This window comes from Haliotis asinina, chromosome 16 (assembly GCF_037392515.1).
Source record: "Haliotis asinina isolate JCU_RB_2024 chromosome 16, JCU_Hal_asi_v2, whole genome shotgun sequence".
NCBI lineage: Eukaryota > Metazoa > Mollusca > Gastropoda > Lepetellida > Haliotidae > Haliotis > Haliotis asinina.
In genome coordinates, this window is record NC_090295.1 from 19,921,372 (window position 1) to 19,937,716 (window position 16,345).

Sequence of the window (16,345 nt, forward strand, 5' to 3'; positions counted from 1 at the left end):
CCAGTGGTTGCCATAGACATGCAAATTTAGGAGTCATCATGACTCTCTGGTGTTAGGAGAGGGAGTCATGCAAATGTTTATGGGACTCAACATCAGTATGGAACTTTCAACAAGGCATCAACTGTGATTTCTCTAATAATGATTAAAACCAAGGTAAAGCAGGTCAGGTATCTGATCAGCACTTAGAAGTTAACTGGCAAAAAATAAACTAAGTAGTTTTCAACATGTACGTGTTAAGATTATCTGAACTTAAGGACCAGTAGCACTGCATCAACAATGACACAAGCTGTTAAATTCACTGCATTTTTTTTAGATAATTTGTGCATCAAATATGCAGGTTTTCTGTGCCAGGGCAAACACTGTAATACCAGATTTGCAAATAGCAGTTCCTCCCACTGTCCTCTAAAGTGATGCAGGAAGAGTACAGTACAATGCTTTCCCATTCTGCTGCACAGTGGTAATATTTACAACTCAGGCTGTAAAATATATTTGTCTTTTTGAACTAATGAAATGCAATTGAAGTTCAGTGTGATAGTCACCAGGAAAATAGAATCTTCTTTACTCTGGCATTATTTGACAAGGCCTGGCAAGATTGCCAAGTGCAGTGTTTTAAGAGAAATATATTTCAAGTCTGTGATGTTCTGATAAGGCCAGACCAATTTAATACTTGTTTTATGGATCCGCCTGCCATATTTTTCAAGAATAAGAAAAAAATAAATATTAATTTTCCCCCCTCAAAAAATTAAATCCAGATGTTTTTATTGGCTAAAAATGTAAACTCACAACCTTTTAGGTTGTTTTTTTACCCATATTCACTTCATATCTTGCCAAAACTAAAATACTTTGAGTATGTAGAAGGAATATTACTTTGATTGGTAATTTCATTTTTATTTTTTTCCTGTCTGCCTTTAGGTTTTCAGAGGACAAAATCCATAAAACAAGAAATATCATTGGTCTGGCCTATTTGTGACATGAAGGCAAGCCGTCTCTACATTTCAAACAGTTGTAAAAATAAATGTTTCAGACCTTTATACATTCACTGATATAACTTTACATTAAAGAAAAGTGTTCAAGTGCAATGGGGAATGGTCTAAAGTGTTCGCTCATCATGCCAAAACCTGGGTATGATTTATCACATGGATGGAATGTGTAAATGCCAGTTTCTGGTTGCTGTGATGATGCAGAAATATTGCTAAAAGTGGCATCAGACCACACTCTCACTCACTTACACAAAGTGTTTGAGTGACTTTTTTTCATATAGTCCCAAGCTGTCCTTAGTCACATGAACTGTGTTTCTGGTGTAGGCTTACAGGAAGTGGGTGCAGGAAAATGGAGAAGAGCAGCTTCTCCCGGGAATTGGGCTGAGTCATAACCAGCTCTTCTTCCTCAACTATGCTCAGGTAAGTGGTGCAGGGTGAAGTCAGTTTCAGAACAGTTTCAAGACACAGGGGAAATCATTATGTTAAATCTATATCAACATAGTATCATATTCTGATGTTTTCTCTTTTTTCTGTATTGCTGGGACCTCCTAATCTGTTTGTTTGAAGAATCCATTTGCTGTTTTCATGACAGTGTAAAGAGTCACATCTTCCGGTTGCCTTGATTTGATGCCAGTTCATCATATTCAAAGTTGCATTTGTATTGCAACACTGATACTTCACGTTATCCTTCCAGATCTGGTGTGGGAAGATGCGAGATGAAGAAGCTCTTCACAAGATCCGCACTGCAGTCCACAGTCCTGGACCTCTCCGGATCTTGGGTCCACTCTCTAACTCACATGACTTTGCTGAAGCCTACAATTGTCCAGTGGGAAGTCGCATGAACCCGAAAAAAAAGTGTTCTGTGTGGTGATTCTGGTTGGAGATCAATCCATGGTGATGACCTTCTTTCAAGGTCACCCCAAACTTGAGCCAAGCTATGATTAAAATTCAAGAGAATCAGCTCCATGTTTTCTCCACTGGTTGTGACAGCAGCAGATGTACCACTTCCAATCTGGAACTCCAGATTTGGGAATGTTTTTCATGCTGAACTGAAACTTTATGTAATGTTATATTCAAATTGCAATATACTGGAGCCAAATCTTGATGACATTTTTAACTTGGGTAATATGTTCATCTGTTTTGAAACTTGGTGTGATGATGAAGCAGGTGCATATGGACATGATGCTTGTCTGGCTGTCCGTCCATACAGAGACATGAGTGAATCCTGGACAACACCATATATGGAAGGGAACACTTCAATGAAGCAACCACATATGGAGATGAACACTAATTTGACAGATATGGCTCTAAATGACTCAGATGTGAGTAAGACCCATGAAGGTGGGAAGAAAGAAATTTGGCGTGGAAAGCAATGTGTGGTGGGAGGGGCAGAACAAAGATGGAAATGGATAACAGATACATATATGGAATGGGTAAGATGGAAAACCTGTGTAAGAAATGTGGAGAAAGGGAAAAAGCATGAAGCGAAATGGTAGGAATGGAAAGGCCAGATATTGAAAGAGCAGGAATTGCGAAAGCTAGCTATTGAAAATGAACAAATGGAAAAGAAATTTTAGTAAATGGTGGCCATATATTGAAAGTGTACGAATATGAAAAGCAGTGTGGGGAGTGAAAATTTATTGAATATATTTGTTTTTGATACAGAAGAAAGATTTGATTAATGAACATTTATTTTATCTACAAGGAAATGTTTTTGAAGAAAATATCAAGGTTCATTCTGCCAGGACTTGGTCATTACAAAACTCTGTGGTTTTCCTCTAACACATATAATGTTCAAGTTTTCCCTGAAAGTAGAATTTAAAATTGAATCTAATAGAAAACAGAAAAGACTTCCTGGAAACACCATCATCCTATTTTGATGGCTTTGACAACAGATAGTGAGAGAAACAATATGTGTTTTTGTTTCATCTCAAGGACATGATAACTGAAACCGTTCTTTCTTCCTGAGGAGGCATATTTGTTTTTTTTTTCAAAATATATGGCTACTTGATTATAATGTTTGTTCTTATGGTTTGGGTTAGTTGGTCAGTTTCAGGAAACAACTTCAAGAAAGAAACATGATTATTTCAGAAGAAATAATGGCATGATGGTATGGACGGAAGTAAATTACCAGCTGCTTCTCTTTAATGAGTACAAGTATGTTCTGTTACTGACAACTGACAGCAGGTTGCATCTTTGATAGGTTTCTAAAGTTGGCATGTAGTAGGTTGGTCAGAGATGGATGAAGGTAGACATGTGGAATATGTCACGACTTCTTTCATGTACATGTTCTTGTTCATTGTTGAAAATAACGTCATTCAGTCGACAGTTCACACGATATATACTGTATACTTTATGTTATGTTTATCAGTTATCATTACATATGAGGGACCAGTCATTAACAAAACTGGGTATTTTTTTCCATTGTGCAAGACAAGTAGTTTTGTCTTTTGAAAGTTATAAGCAACCTTGCTCAGATGGTGTATTTTACATTACGATCATCTTTGCTGACCAGTTCTGGCAGACTTACCGATACCCCAAACTTGGACATCGCTCATTAATGACTGGTCCCTGCTGTGACTGACTCTTGCCCTAATTTGATATGTTTGTATAATGACTATATACATGTTGTGTTTTGTGGTGCCAGTCTGTATCATGTGTCATACAAGTTGTTGAACCTGTTACTGCTTTGGTTGAAGCTGTTACTGCTTTGGTTTAAGCTGTTACTGTTCTTATTTGTCAGTTAATCATTTAATGGTTATAGTGATACACTGTCTTCAAAATAGAAAGTTGATGACAAAACTCCAAACATGTACCTTGTTGTCTATCTGTAAGTTCTGTCAATTAAAAGACAGCAGTCAAAAAAACTTATGGAAAGTCCTTTTTTTTCAAATTACTAAACCTAATCTGTCATTTCAGTTATATACCATTGAAAAATGTAGGGACATTCCATTTTGTGAGCATACCACAAGCCAATGCCTATGCATATTAGAAAAAGTAATATCCATACAGATGAAACATTTCCAAAGGAATGGAATAAATTGTTACATTTTCCCTTAATTTCACTACATCATGTGTTTCCTCCGTCATCATGTACATTTATCAGTCTTGTCAATCCTATATCCCCTACTTTGTTTGAATGGTATATATCATCTCTAAACATATGTAGAGTTATTGTGATAATTTAGCAAACAGATAATGTTGTACAGGTTATAATTTTGTCAGTCAATACATTTTAATTAATTGATGGATCGTGAGTTATCGTTCTCATTACATTCATAGCATGGGCACTTAATCTTTCTTCTTGTTTACCATTTTTAAACTTACAAGAATCCAATAACTGATGAGGGTAAAACAACAAATCATTATTTATATCACAAAAATATTGACACTTTGAATTATTTGTGGCATGCCATCATTGGACAGCAGAAAGCATTCTTGTCAGCAAATGTATCTTGTGATCTATTTGTCAGAGAAACCACACATGTACATACATTTTAAGGAATATCCATCTGCAGTTATGTCTGCCATGTGGCCTGGGTTACAAGTTGTGAAATAACCTTCAGCGTGTTCACATGTATGTTCATCTATCATATCGAAGGCTGGGGAGATGTGGAAAGGCAGTCAAATTTAATGAAAATTGGGGTATGTTTGAACAGGCTGGAGTCCATAAGCCTGTTCCCCCAGTTTAAGGGGTGGTGGGGTAGCCTAACGGTTAAAGTGTTCATCACTCTGTAGGCAGGATTCTATTCCCCCACATTGGCTCAATGTGTGAAACTCATTTCTGGTGCCCCCACTGTGATCTTGCTGGAATATTGCTAAAAGATGTGTAAAAATTAAATCAGTCCTTCAGTCTATGTTTTCCTTTCCCCTAGTACACATATCTATCATGCAAACAAGGCTTTAAACTGAAAAAATGGCAAGACTTGACAGAAACTGGTCATCTCCTGCTTAAAATATTAATAACTGCATAAACTAGTTTTGATACAATAAAGTCAGACATAAACCTGAAAAAAAGTTTGACCAGGATTGACTGGGCTTTGCTTAATGCAGAATCAGCAAATTTGAAGCTATGTTTGGGGTGACTGATCTTGAGGAGGGATAGGGATTTCATCGACTTACAATCAACTGCTTATATTAAATGATAGGTCAAATTACACACCGAAATAATACACTTTGTTATTGCCAGTGGAGAAGGTTTTAATCTTGTGAAAACATCAGACATTCTTGACAAACAATAAAAAGAGAAAACAGTCTTTATTAGCTATAAACAAAGCAAAACAACACAAGAATGTTGCACAATGAAAACATGATCTAGGAACTCATGACAATTAAACAGTCGGAATTGTCTGAAAAGAAACTGAACACGTGACAATTAAAAAGTCGGAATTCTCTGAAAAGAAGATATACCAAGTTCAAATTAATTGAGGGAGAACATAAAAGTTCGTTGCCATAGCACGTTGCCATTGCGCCATGCACGTGCATGAATATACACTTTATTCATTTGAAAGAAATGAGCACCTTACACAATAACAAAAGTTACAAAACATGAGAAATATACATTCGCTATGACAAGGGACGCAACTCTACCTCATATTATCTTATCCAAGTATGTTAGACCTCAATTATCAACGATTCCAATCAGAAGAAATAGTGAACACGGCTGCGTTTTCAGTGTTACATCCTGATGAAGATATGTCTGGAATATAGCTCAACATCACCTCCCATTCGTTGTGTTATATCTCCGTGCTTCATGTGTATTTTGGAAATATCTGCAAATATCGTTAATAACAGTTACATCAATATATATCTTGTACGTCCGATACCTACTTAAAAAGAACATACAAGAGCCTTGACTTCAGTATGAACACGTCACTCTGTAAACAGAAATAATGTTTTGCCAAAAATGAATAGTATTAGTATTCTAGCCTTTAGAAATGACTAGATTGAGGGGGTCTTCCTGCACCTTTATCTGAGTGTATATGTTAGCGGTTATTTGCTGTTAAGACAACATGTTCCAATTTCTGCTGCTTTGTTCTTGAATGTTGACTTTAATAAAGTATATTCATGTTCCGGATCTGTTTGCATTCATTGTTCAGAAGCTCCAGTTCTGAGGACTCCAAAGAGTCATTGCCTGATGTTCCCAAGGAACAATGATACTGAGGACTCCCCTGTATATATATATATGTGCTGATTGGTCTTCCCCAAGAGCTATGACAACAAAGGCTCCCTTGGGTCAACGCCGCTGAAGACCTTCCTGATTGGTGTTCACCAAAAGCCCTGAAGTGGTTAGTCTCCAGACATTTGAAAAATCTCCCTATGATGTCTCAATGTGCACCAGTGCTGCACAGATCATTGATTCTTGCTGAAATGTACAGCATCGTTTGTGTACCCCAAGGAGCACTGATACTGAAGAAGTCCTTAATTTTAAATGTAACCTTTTCAGTAGTAGTGCCTCTGAGAGAGAATATCTGATCAACCATCTTTTCCCGACGATTTTTCAGTTGTTGATTCTTTAACTCAGAATCATTCATTGATAACGAAAATAAATGAGCGCATGCAAAACACAGTGTGTGTGGCATTTAGCGCAGTTCAAACAACACAACGTTCAGATGTCACTGTCGTTATGTGTTATTATTAACTGGAATAGGATTAAGGGTTTTGACATTTCACGAATATAAACTATGGACAGATACTTTCTGCCCCTGGTCCATGTTTCGGACAGACACTACATAAAGTTTGTATTGTGTTACGTGCTAGTCACCCGCTCGTGTTTTAGCTGGATCGAAATGGTTACAGACAACTGTCAATAGCATTCAAGGGAACATGACCATTCCAACGGGGCATATTTCAGGTGAACTTTCTAGTCAACGTTCAATTTATCATGAGTTTGTATAGCATTTAGAAAGAATAACACATCTTACATTTCCACCTCGAAAGTGATCAGTGGCGCCATTATATTTAGGATATGTGTTGGAATTGGTCGGTGAGCGCAGGGATAATCTCTATATAGTCTCCCTGGTGAGAGTTAAGTCATGCACTAATGACATGAACTGTGCAAGAGATGTCAAATCTTCACGCTGAGAGGTAAAGGGTAAGACTTCAGTAGGATCGGAAAATTCCAAATACGTTTTCGTTTTGCAAGACCTTTATATGTACATTATTATGCCATTTACTACTGCGTAGGTTTAACCAATGCAATTTAATAACCAGCGGATACCTCTTCACATTTAACACCACCACCAAAAGACCCCGACTGCGTTGTCCCGCTCAATCCAAGCTATTTGATGATATTTGATGTAGTTAATAACTTGACGCTTGCGCACACCTCTCTTCTCTGCTTCCGATGTCCTTTTTCCAGTTATAGAATATCGACGATGCTTCTGAATTTAGTCTGAGTTAAACAATGGAATCTAAAATAATCTTATAGTTGATATGTCTGTGTGAAGCTCCAGGACACAGGCTGTGACCTTCGTTGCGTCACCACAATGAGTACACGTATGAGTCTGCAAGAGAGGGGATACATTTTACTGTCATATGTATAATCCGTATAATTACACAAACACTTGGACCCCATGCGACAATTAAAGATAGGAACTTGGTACGTTTGCGGTTGACTCGAAGCGTTTCTGGATGTTGTGAGGCAAGTTTCACGTCAATCCTGCCCACCCTACCCCATCGCTATTCGTTCTGGTGCTGAATATTATACATGTTACACGTCTCAGTTTTAAACTGAACTAGAGACCTACATGTATATAAGGAGACATTCCATACAATGCCCCCGAAACAGGGGATGCAGATAAATGAAAACACGAAATCGGATTGACTTAATAATATTTTGGTTAACATTTGAAGCAGTCAAGTGACATTTTGCTTTTCAAGTATGATACCAAAGGGTAGTTTGTTCAGAAAAAGCGTAAGATATGGTCAGTATCATACCCTTAAATAAAAATATGACAAACCGGCTAACATTATTGCACCGCGGGCCAAGAAAGAGTGGATAATATTTTACGAACGTGGCACTGGTATTCGCTAAATTTCGTCTTCAAAAATACATAGAAACATACGAAGTTTTCCCCACCCACATCCATTGCACAGACTGCCCCAATACGACACGTGATACCATCATGCATGTTGCGAATTCAAAACTAAAACCAGAGACCATATCTAGTGGATGGTCTCTGCTAAAACTGAAACCGGAAGTCACTGTGCGAAATCACCGTCATAGTTGAAAAGGGAGCTTACTCTGTGTTTGAAAATGTGCGTATGCCACTAGAAAACTTACATGTTTTTTTATTTAACTTGCTCACACACGGCGTACTGTACACCTCGGGACCGGATAGAAAGAACCTGACCACCCAATCCCGCCATGATGGCATGAGAGACACCTGCCACACTGGCATGTATGACACCTACCATACTGGCATATATGACACTTACCATTCTGGCATATTAGACACCTACCATACTGGCATATATAACACATGTCATACTGGCATTTATGACACCTACCATACTGACATATAAGGCAGCTACCATACTGTCTCACATACTCACATACATGTGTCCATGTCACAGGGGACATCATTCGTCCCATGCTGGCATGTATGACACCTACCATACTGGCACACGTAGCTCCAGTCCATGTCACAGGGGACATCATTCGTCCCATACTGGCATGTATGACACCTACCATACTGGCACACGTAGCTCCAGTCCATGTCACAGGGGACATCATTCGTCCCATACTGGCATGTATGACACCTACCATACTGGCACACGTAGCTCCAGTCCATGTCACAGGGGACATCATTCGTCCCATACTGACATGTATGACACCTACCATACTGGCACACGTAGCTCCAGTCCATGTCACAGGGGACATCATTCGTCCCATACTGGCCCAGCTTATGTTCCCAGCCACCGCAGTTCTCGATGCCTGATGAGATCAGAATAACGAATGTTTAGAAATCTGATTTTCAGAGTCAGCTGACTAAAAGTATCCGTAACTGATACGTGACAAACTATGGCGATCGTTTACCTTATTAAGGTACATTGCGTGTCCATTTCGCTGCTAGATATTGCTGTAATATTGTAGTAGTCGTCTTTTACGAGAAGTATTGGCCGCTGAAGATCAATTCTAACCAGGATCGTCACGGTTGAGGATTAACATGAAGAGTGAGTGGGTTTAGTTTTACACCGCTTTTAGCAATATTCCAGCAATATCACGGCGGGGAACACCAGAAAATCGGCTTCACACATTGTACCCTTGTGGTTAATCGAACCCGGGTCTTCAGCGTGACGAGCGAACGCTTTACCCACTAGGGTACCCCACCGCCCCTTAACATGAAGACCAATACAAGAGGAGCCCAAAGTCGAATGCATTATGCATACTTACCGTCCATGTTTGTTGGTTCTCCGTTCAGAAAGAATCTGGCGGTATTCACCGGAACCCCATTCAACCATTGCAGCTCTCCCGATAGGTGTCGCTTGAATCCTGCAAAGATGAATTATATCCCTTGAATCAAGTCTGTCTCGAGACAGCCGTTTTACCTAATCCGTAAGATCACGTGATGTTGGGTGAAATAAAGAGTTTAGCGACGAGTTCAAGATTATGGAACATAAAACTATACAGCAGCAAACGTGAGTTTGTGTGTGTGCGTGTATGCGTGTGTGCGGACAGGCGGGCGGGTGGGCGTGAGTTTCTGCTTTTACTTTTGTTTATATGTTTGTTTAACGCTGCACTTAGGAATACTACAGCTATATGGCGACGGTGTGTTAATAATGGAATCTGGACAATCCAGTGACCGTCATCATGAATATCGATCTACGCAACGATGACAACGATGACAAGCCAGCGAACCTCACCACTGAGTCCCGTTAAAATGAGAGCAAAGCCTCTACATTGCTATGTATCACACAGAGGCACACTTCCATCAGTGTACAAGCAGGCTTTGTTAAAGGATAGACGGAAGTTACCTATGTAGAACTTGGCTTCAGTGCCTTGACCTTCCAACAGTGGGAGGAGGTGGTCGTACATTTCTTCAGTTTCAATCTGGAGCAGGTCACCATACTTGTACTGGCACCTTGACCTGCTGGACTCAAATGACCCTGGTCTGTTGAGGTTGATCTCAACACATGTGTCGAGATATTCATAGGTACCAGGAGGGCACTTGTTGACTGTGAGGAAAACAATGTCTTTATTGCAATACAATCCAATCCAGGTATGGCCAACTGAATCTGAGATGCATTGTTACTCACTGGGGATGTTTGTGAGATGGGTATCATAGTAGTGTTTTGGACCTAGGGTTATCTCCGCGACCGCGCAATGCCTTTTGGTGATGTTGATATTTCATTCATTCATTCATTCATTCATTCATTCATTCATTCATTCATTCATAATCCATCTTATGTTCAAATAAAGTATTGCCTGTGCCTGAGAGTTTTACACTGATGTATTCTTGACGTTATCGTACCTATGGCTGTCGTACCTCCTTTACAGGACCCCGTTTCACAAAGCTCTCGCAGTGTTACGACTATCGTAAGTATAGGAAGGACGAATGCTACGGTAAAAGCTACGATATCTTAAAGTTACGAGAGCTTTGTGATACGGGGACCAGGACTCACTTGCGCAAAGAGATTTTAGCGCTACCATGATCGTAACCCCGTTCTCCAACATAGGCTTAGTCGTAGAGAAGGTCGCTCTGTGCAAGTAGGCATTGTCTCATAGACTTACGACAGTCTAAGCGCTACGATAGCTTTGTGAAACGGGACCATGAATCCACGGACAGATTGGAACTCTTATGGATTTGGGAAAGCCCGAAGGCCAAGATACAACATGCCAAGCCAAATCATGGTGTCAACAGCCGTGATATTGCTAGAATATTGCTAAAAGCAACTTACCATCAACGAGCCAGCCTTATTCCCTCAGATTTATATATTTACAAGGACTATGCGTTAGTCTAGAGGAATGCTATTAATATACCCGTCTTTCCAACTGCATAGATGTTATGGAAAATATTAGTGTTGTTGACATCCAATCCGATCTGTATCTGCACAATGATCTTATGTTATTACTTACCAAAGCAATGGTCTCCATTGTATGGCGCGATTCTCTGGCGAATCAGTCAGTGTTGTTGGGTTGTGAAAAGGAACAGAGGACATGACATTGAGAATACGTTGTGTTAGTAATCCTGTTTGTGTCGATCTATTAAATGCTTCAAACATAAATACCAATTTACGTCCGTTACATCCTCGAGTATCTAAGGAATCATGTTTAATATTCAATTAATACCCGTCACCGAAACTATTTTTCCAATTAGAAAGTGACCTCATCACTTACGTCACTCCTATCATTACACATTTCTCTGGAGAAACATATTACAGATTCACATGGCTTGTAAAGGTAAGTCAGAATAGTGATCCAGTTTGTCTCTGTTCAAAGTATCTACGAGTATTGTTTGGGTGTTTTCAGATAAATTTATGCCTTGTGTTTGTACATATTTCACAGTCTCCTTTGTAAAACTGAAAACAACTCTCTATCATGTCAGTGAGTCCTTACTCTCACTGAATGTTAACACATTCTGCACTTTGATGTCACTAGACCAAATTAACCCATAGAGTCGTACCACATCTGCAAGGCAGGTTCTACTTAGCTTGTCTGGTCACGATACAGAAATATTCGGAGAAGTCGCTGTCAAACTGAAAGTGTCACAATTAGTTTAAACTGAGACGGTGTGATTTCACTTGAGGATGGGAATCTAATAATTAACTTGTCGTGGCCTTCAGAGATACATAAAATTATGTTTTAGTCTTGATACTGTATGTTAGCAAGAAAAGACATAGCTGAGGGAACTTACATCTGGGGTAGTAATTCTCTTCTGATAGTAGTTCCATCCGGAGTTCAATGACAAAGCAATTGGTTCTAACCTCTCGTCTTCTTTGTTTAACTCGCACTCTCTCTGCTGTCTGTTGTAGTTCACGGATCTGCAGTCAAATGAGGGCATGTCCAGACACTCCCGGACACACTGAAGCAGACTCAAACCCTGCTTTGTGTCTGTCACGTGGTCGATGAGACGGTTCCCAAGAAACACATCAAAATCCCAAGACAAGTTGCAAGTTGCCCCTTTGGGTATACCCACAGCGCCATCGAGAAGACCCATCAACGTCACGGCCAGAACCAGCATACCGCAACACGTACTGTAGCTACGATCCATTGTGACCGATCAAAAACTATGGTCTCAAAGCAAACTATTTTGAAGACGTTCTGAAGAAAATACCAACCAATAAAAGATGTCCCGCTATTTCCTTTCTTAGGAATGCAGAACGCCTAACGTTATTCTTTCTCTGTGATGACGTTGCGCAGATGACAACTCGAATTGGTATAGATATATAAATAGATAGCACCCCAGGTGATAAAATCGAAGGTCATGTCTGCCGATCCTATATACTAAACCTGACTGCAACGCAGAGGCCGAGTATATGCTTGGTTTTAGCCGCCCAGTTATTGGTGTTGACATAATCTATAGCGGACTACTCATCGTTGTCCCCATCGGGATATCCGATAGCTGATATTCACAGACCTCGTGTGACCAATATTGACATCTTGGATGAAGTCCCTATTTGCAGAGGTCTTTGCAGAATAAATGATTGATTGTGATGAATTATCAAATAAATGTTTGAAGGTTAAAAATGATCGGTTCCTTACTTTTTATGTTTGCTTCATTTGTGTTTTTTTTTTTTTTTTTTTTTGCCTGCAGTTGATATTATTAACGATTGACATAACTCTGACGATTTGTATAAATATTGGTGTGGAAGGAATGGACAGATCATTGTTAGGGTTTTAAACATTACACAGGCATACAATTAACACTGAATTATGATAGGATCGAGAGGTAATCGGATAATCTTGGAGTTAAAGCCTTACGCAAAACCATTAAGGTTTTTTCTCCTTAAATCGTACCCGTGAAGGTCCGGGTTAGGATACTGGTCTTCAGTAACCCATGCCTGTCGTAAGAGACGACTAACAGGACCGGGTTGTCAGGCTCGTTTGACACATGTCATCATTGACCATACTAGGGTTATTAACGTGATTATTGTATTTTAAAGGCTTGCGAAGTGCGTTTGTATGCTTTAGAGTTACTCATAGTTGGAAGTCATGCATGGATTACATGGTCAAGTTGTGTAGGTCACTGAATGTATGACATTCATGAAAAGACTAAGTGCCATTTGGTGCCGATCTTAGGGCTCTTCTATACAGATGCAGATCAAATACATTCCAATTCTAGGTCTTACCTGATATGTACTGCATATCTTACATACTGCATGCTACATTTACTGGCAAAGACAGTATCAGATTCACTTGAATAAGAAGCTAAATTGTTGATTCATCCAGTATAATGTCGCTAATTGAAGACATAAAAAGTTTCTTCGTCGCATAGCAACATCGTCTTGTATGAGATAGATAAGTCACAATCTTCTCAAAGATTTCAATCCTCACGTTATCTAATTTCTCAAATATCTCAGACTTATTCATACAAACATGTAAAAAAAATTCTAATGTCCAGTTCATGTGTCCCCAGCCTTATTAAACGCGGTGTAAAACTAAACTCACTCACTCACTCAACATCCCAAGACGGAATCGCACTGTCGACCTCTTTCAGTAGAGTTCCCTTGTGGGCATAGCAAGAGTTTCGTTGTAATTATTTGAAAATACGTTAAACCAATTTCACATAAAACAAATACCGACCTGGTGTTTCTAAACATCATACATGGCCCCTTTGATCAAGTCCTTGAAAGTACTACTGTTTAAAGCGTTTCATCGATTCCCCAAGTGATACAAAGAGTGAAGCCCACTGGTGTCTCCCTCTGTGATATTGCTGGATTAATATTATTACACATATTGGGGCATATGCACTCACTTTAGCTTCCTGTTTTTGCTATGAAAGACCGCGAGACTTCGAGGTGACCAGCCTCCAACAGATACCACTTACCACTTATGGTTTGTAAAAAGTTACCGCGTTCATCGAAAACTGGCGTGCGTTGGATGTTTATATAAAGCGCTCCAGGGGATATAACTATGGGGTTCGCTTGAATTAATGTTCGGTCGATAGAGGGCACAAAAGTCTATTTAATGCAATGTTGCATCAATTCAGTCGAACTTGATATTGTAATCTAAGTACGTAATCTGTTCAGAATAAATTATATAGTAGCATTCCTTGGGGCTGGTAGTTATTGTTGTTAAAATTAAATGCATAATTGAGATTTTAGAGATATTTGGCGTGAAATAGTGCCTTTAAGAGCAAGTGTCCACAAGAGTGACGAGTGTGGAAGATGAATGGCCTGAGAGAACTGTCCCAGGCGGGATTATTAGGCTCCATTACCTGTCACAGAGTATGGGAAGTGACAAATCTGTGTGAGCCTCGTCTCCCATACTCCCGGAGGGTACGTCAGAAGCACGTGTCTGTGTGGTTGAGACATCGGAGCGTGACGTATCACTCACTATAGGGAGGCTGGGTAGGATGATGTTGCATAACGATAGCTTTGTACTAAATTCATCCAAAGGAAAATATGATCATTTATATAAAACTTCACTCACTTTAGAATCTTATCGTTTAGATATACCATCAAAATGTCGTATCTGGTTAACAAAATTAAGAACTTCTAGTCATAGATCACCAACTGACGCGGGACTATGGTTTAATATTAATCTAGAAAACAGAATATGAGCAGCTTGCAAAAGAAATAATGTTATTTGTGACGAATTTCATGTTATCATGTACATATCTTAATTTTGAACGTAAGAAGATACTTCTCTCCCATTTCTGTAATAAACCACATGTGGACAAATTTATCTCACTTGTATAATCGGATTACTTATTCCTATTGAAACTATCACTTTCTGCCCAAACCGTACTTAGTCGTATCTTAAGCAATATATCTGTACTCGCATGTTATTGTATTATAAGGTCCCGGGGTAGAATACACCTTCAGCAACCCATGCTTGCCATAAAAGGCGACTATGCTTGTCGTAAGAGGCGGCTAACAGGATCGGATGGTCAGCCTCGCTGACTTGGTTGACACGTGTCGTCGGTTCCCTATTGCACGATGCTCGTGTTGTTGATCACTGGATTGACTGGTCCAGGCTCGATTATTTACAGACTGCCGCCATATAGCTGGAATATTGCTGAGTGCGGCGTAAAACTAAACTCACTCACTATTGTATTATAGACGATTGCACGTTCTCTATATCATTCTGGATGATTTACGAGAATAACATTCTGTTCTGTTCTGTTCTGTTCTGTTTAACGGCCAGCGGAAAAGGGGCGAGGGAAAACTAAAACCACCCACACTCTTGTCTGCAAATACTATAAAACCGCTGAAAAAAACATTTGTGTGGAGGAGTGATAAGATATGGAATGTTACAAATATTACAATATTTGCTTGTTCCATATTTACTCTAGGAAATAACCGCAGTGAACATGTGAACGTACTAGTGAACGTACATAAAATGTTCATTGTAAAAGAAAGCCACAACTTGCTCCCTCCATCAAAAAGAAATGTCTTCTCACGCCATCAATTAGCAAAAGAAACCACTCCCTCCTCCCCATAAACTACAGCACGGTTTTAGATGAACCCGACCATATTTCATGCCCTTTTTACATGTGCTAGCTTTGATATATTGCGCTCTTTGTCTGGATGCTTTTATTTTTAACCATTTTTATTCTATTTTTATAAGCGTCCGCGGTAGATGTCAGATAACGTCATCCAGATAATCTACCTAACTCTTTAATTGAAAAACATGCTTGCTTTACAAATATGCACCTGAAATTCTTTTCTCAACAACCCTTCATTTCAGAATAAGTTTTACGCCGCTTTTACCGTCACACATATACCATATATATGACGGCATGCGACACCAAAAATGGGCTGCATAGATTGTACCCATACGTGGGATTGAACCTGTGTCTTTGGCGTGACGAGCGAGCGAGCGAGCGAGCGAGCACTTTAGCCACTTGTTAGTGGAAAAACACAGTATGTCTCTCAAGGTCGCATAATGAAATTCTAGAAGAACGAGCATCTTATAGATTCGTCGTTCAAGTACGAATCATGTATAATCATGACATCTGATTAGCGATTTGGTTTCCATAGATCAATATAAGCATTTCATTCGAAAACGTAAATAAATGGACATCTCCAGAAAATTAATGACAGGTAGGGCTTTAAATGATTATCTTGTTTTGAGATATATCGTAATGAGCACTTAACATTTGGTTTGTAGGGTATATATTGTATACTGATTGTATGGCAAGCATGCCTTGACCTTTGAAGAGTATTTCTTTCTTATTTGGACTAACAAGTACTCG

The 16,345-nt window shown here is 39.3% G+C and overlaps 1 protein-coding gene across 1 annotated transcript in view; it reads left to right on the forward strand.

Annotated features, from left to right (window-relative positions):
• LOC137268630 (neprilysin-1-like) overlaps window positions 1-3,847 on the forward strand; it is a 38,064-nt gene extending 34,217 nt beyond the window's left edge. The window contains exons 19-20 of the mRNA XM_067803206.1: window positions 1,305-1,400; window positions 1,675-3,847. Coding sequence (XP_067659307.1) covers window positions 1,305-1,400; window positions 1,675-1,851 — 273 coding nt within the window. The 3' untranslated portion in view covers window positions 1,852-3,847. The remainder of the gene's footprint in view (window positions 1-1,304; window positions 1,401-1,674) is intronic.
• The last annotated feature ends 12,498 nt before the right edge of the window (window positions 3,848-16,345 follow it).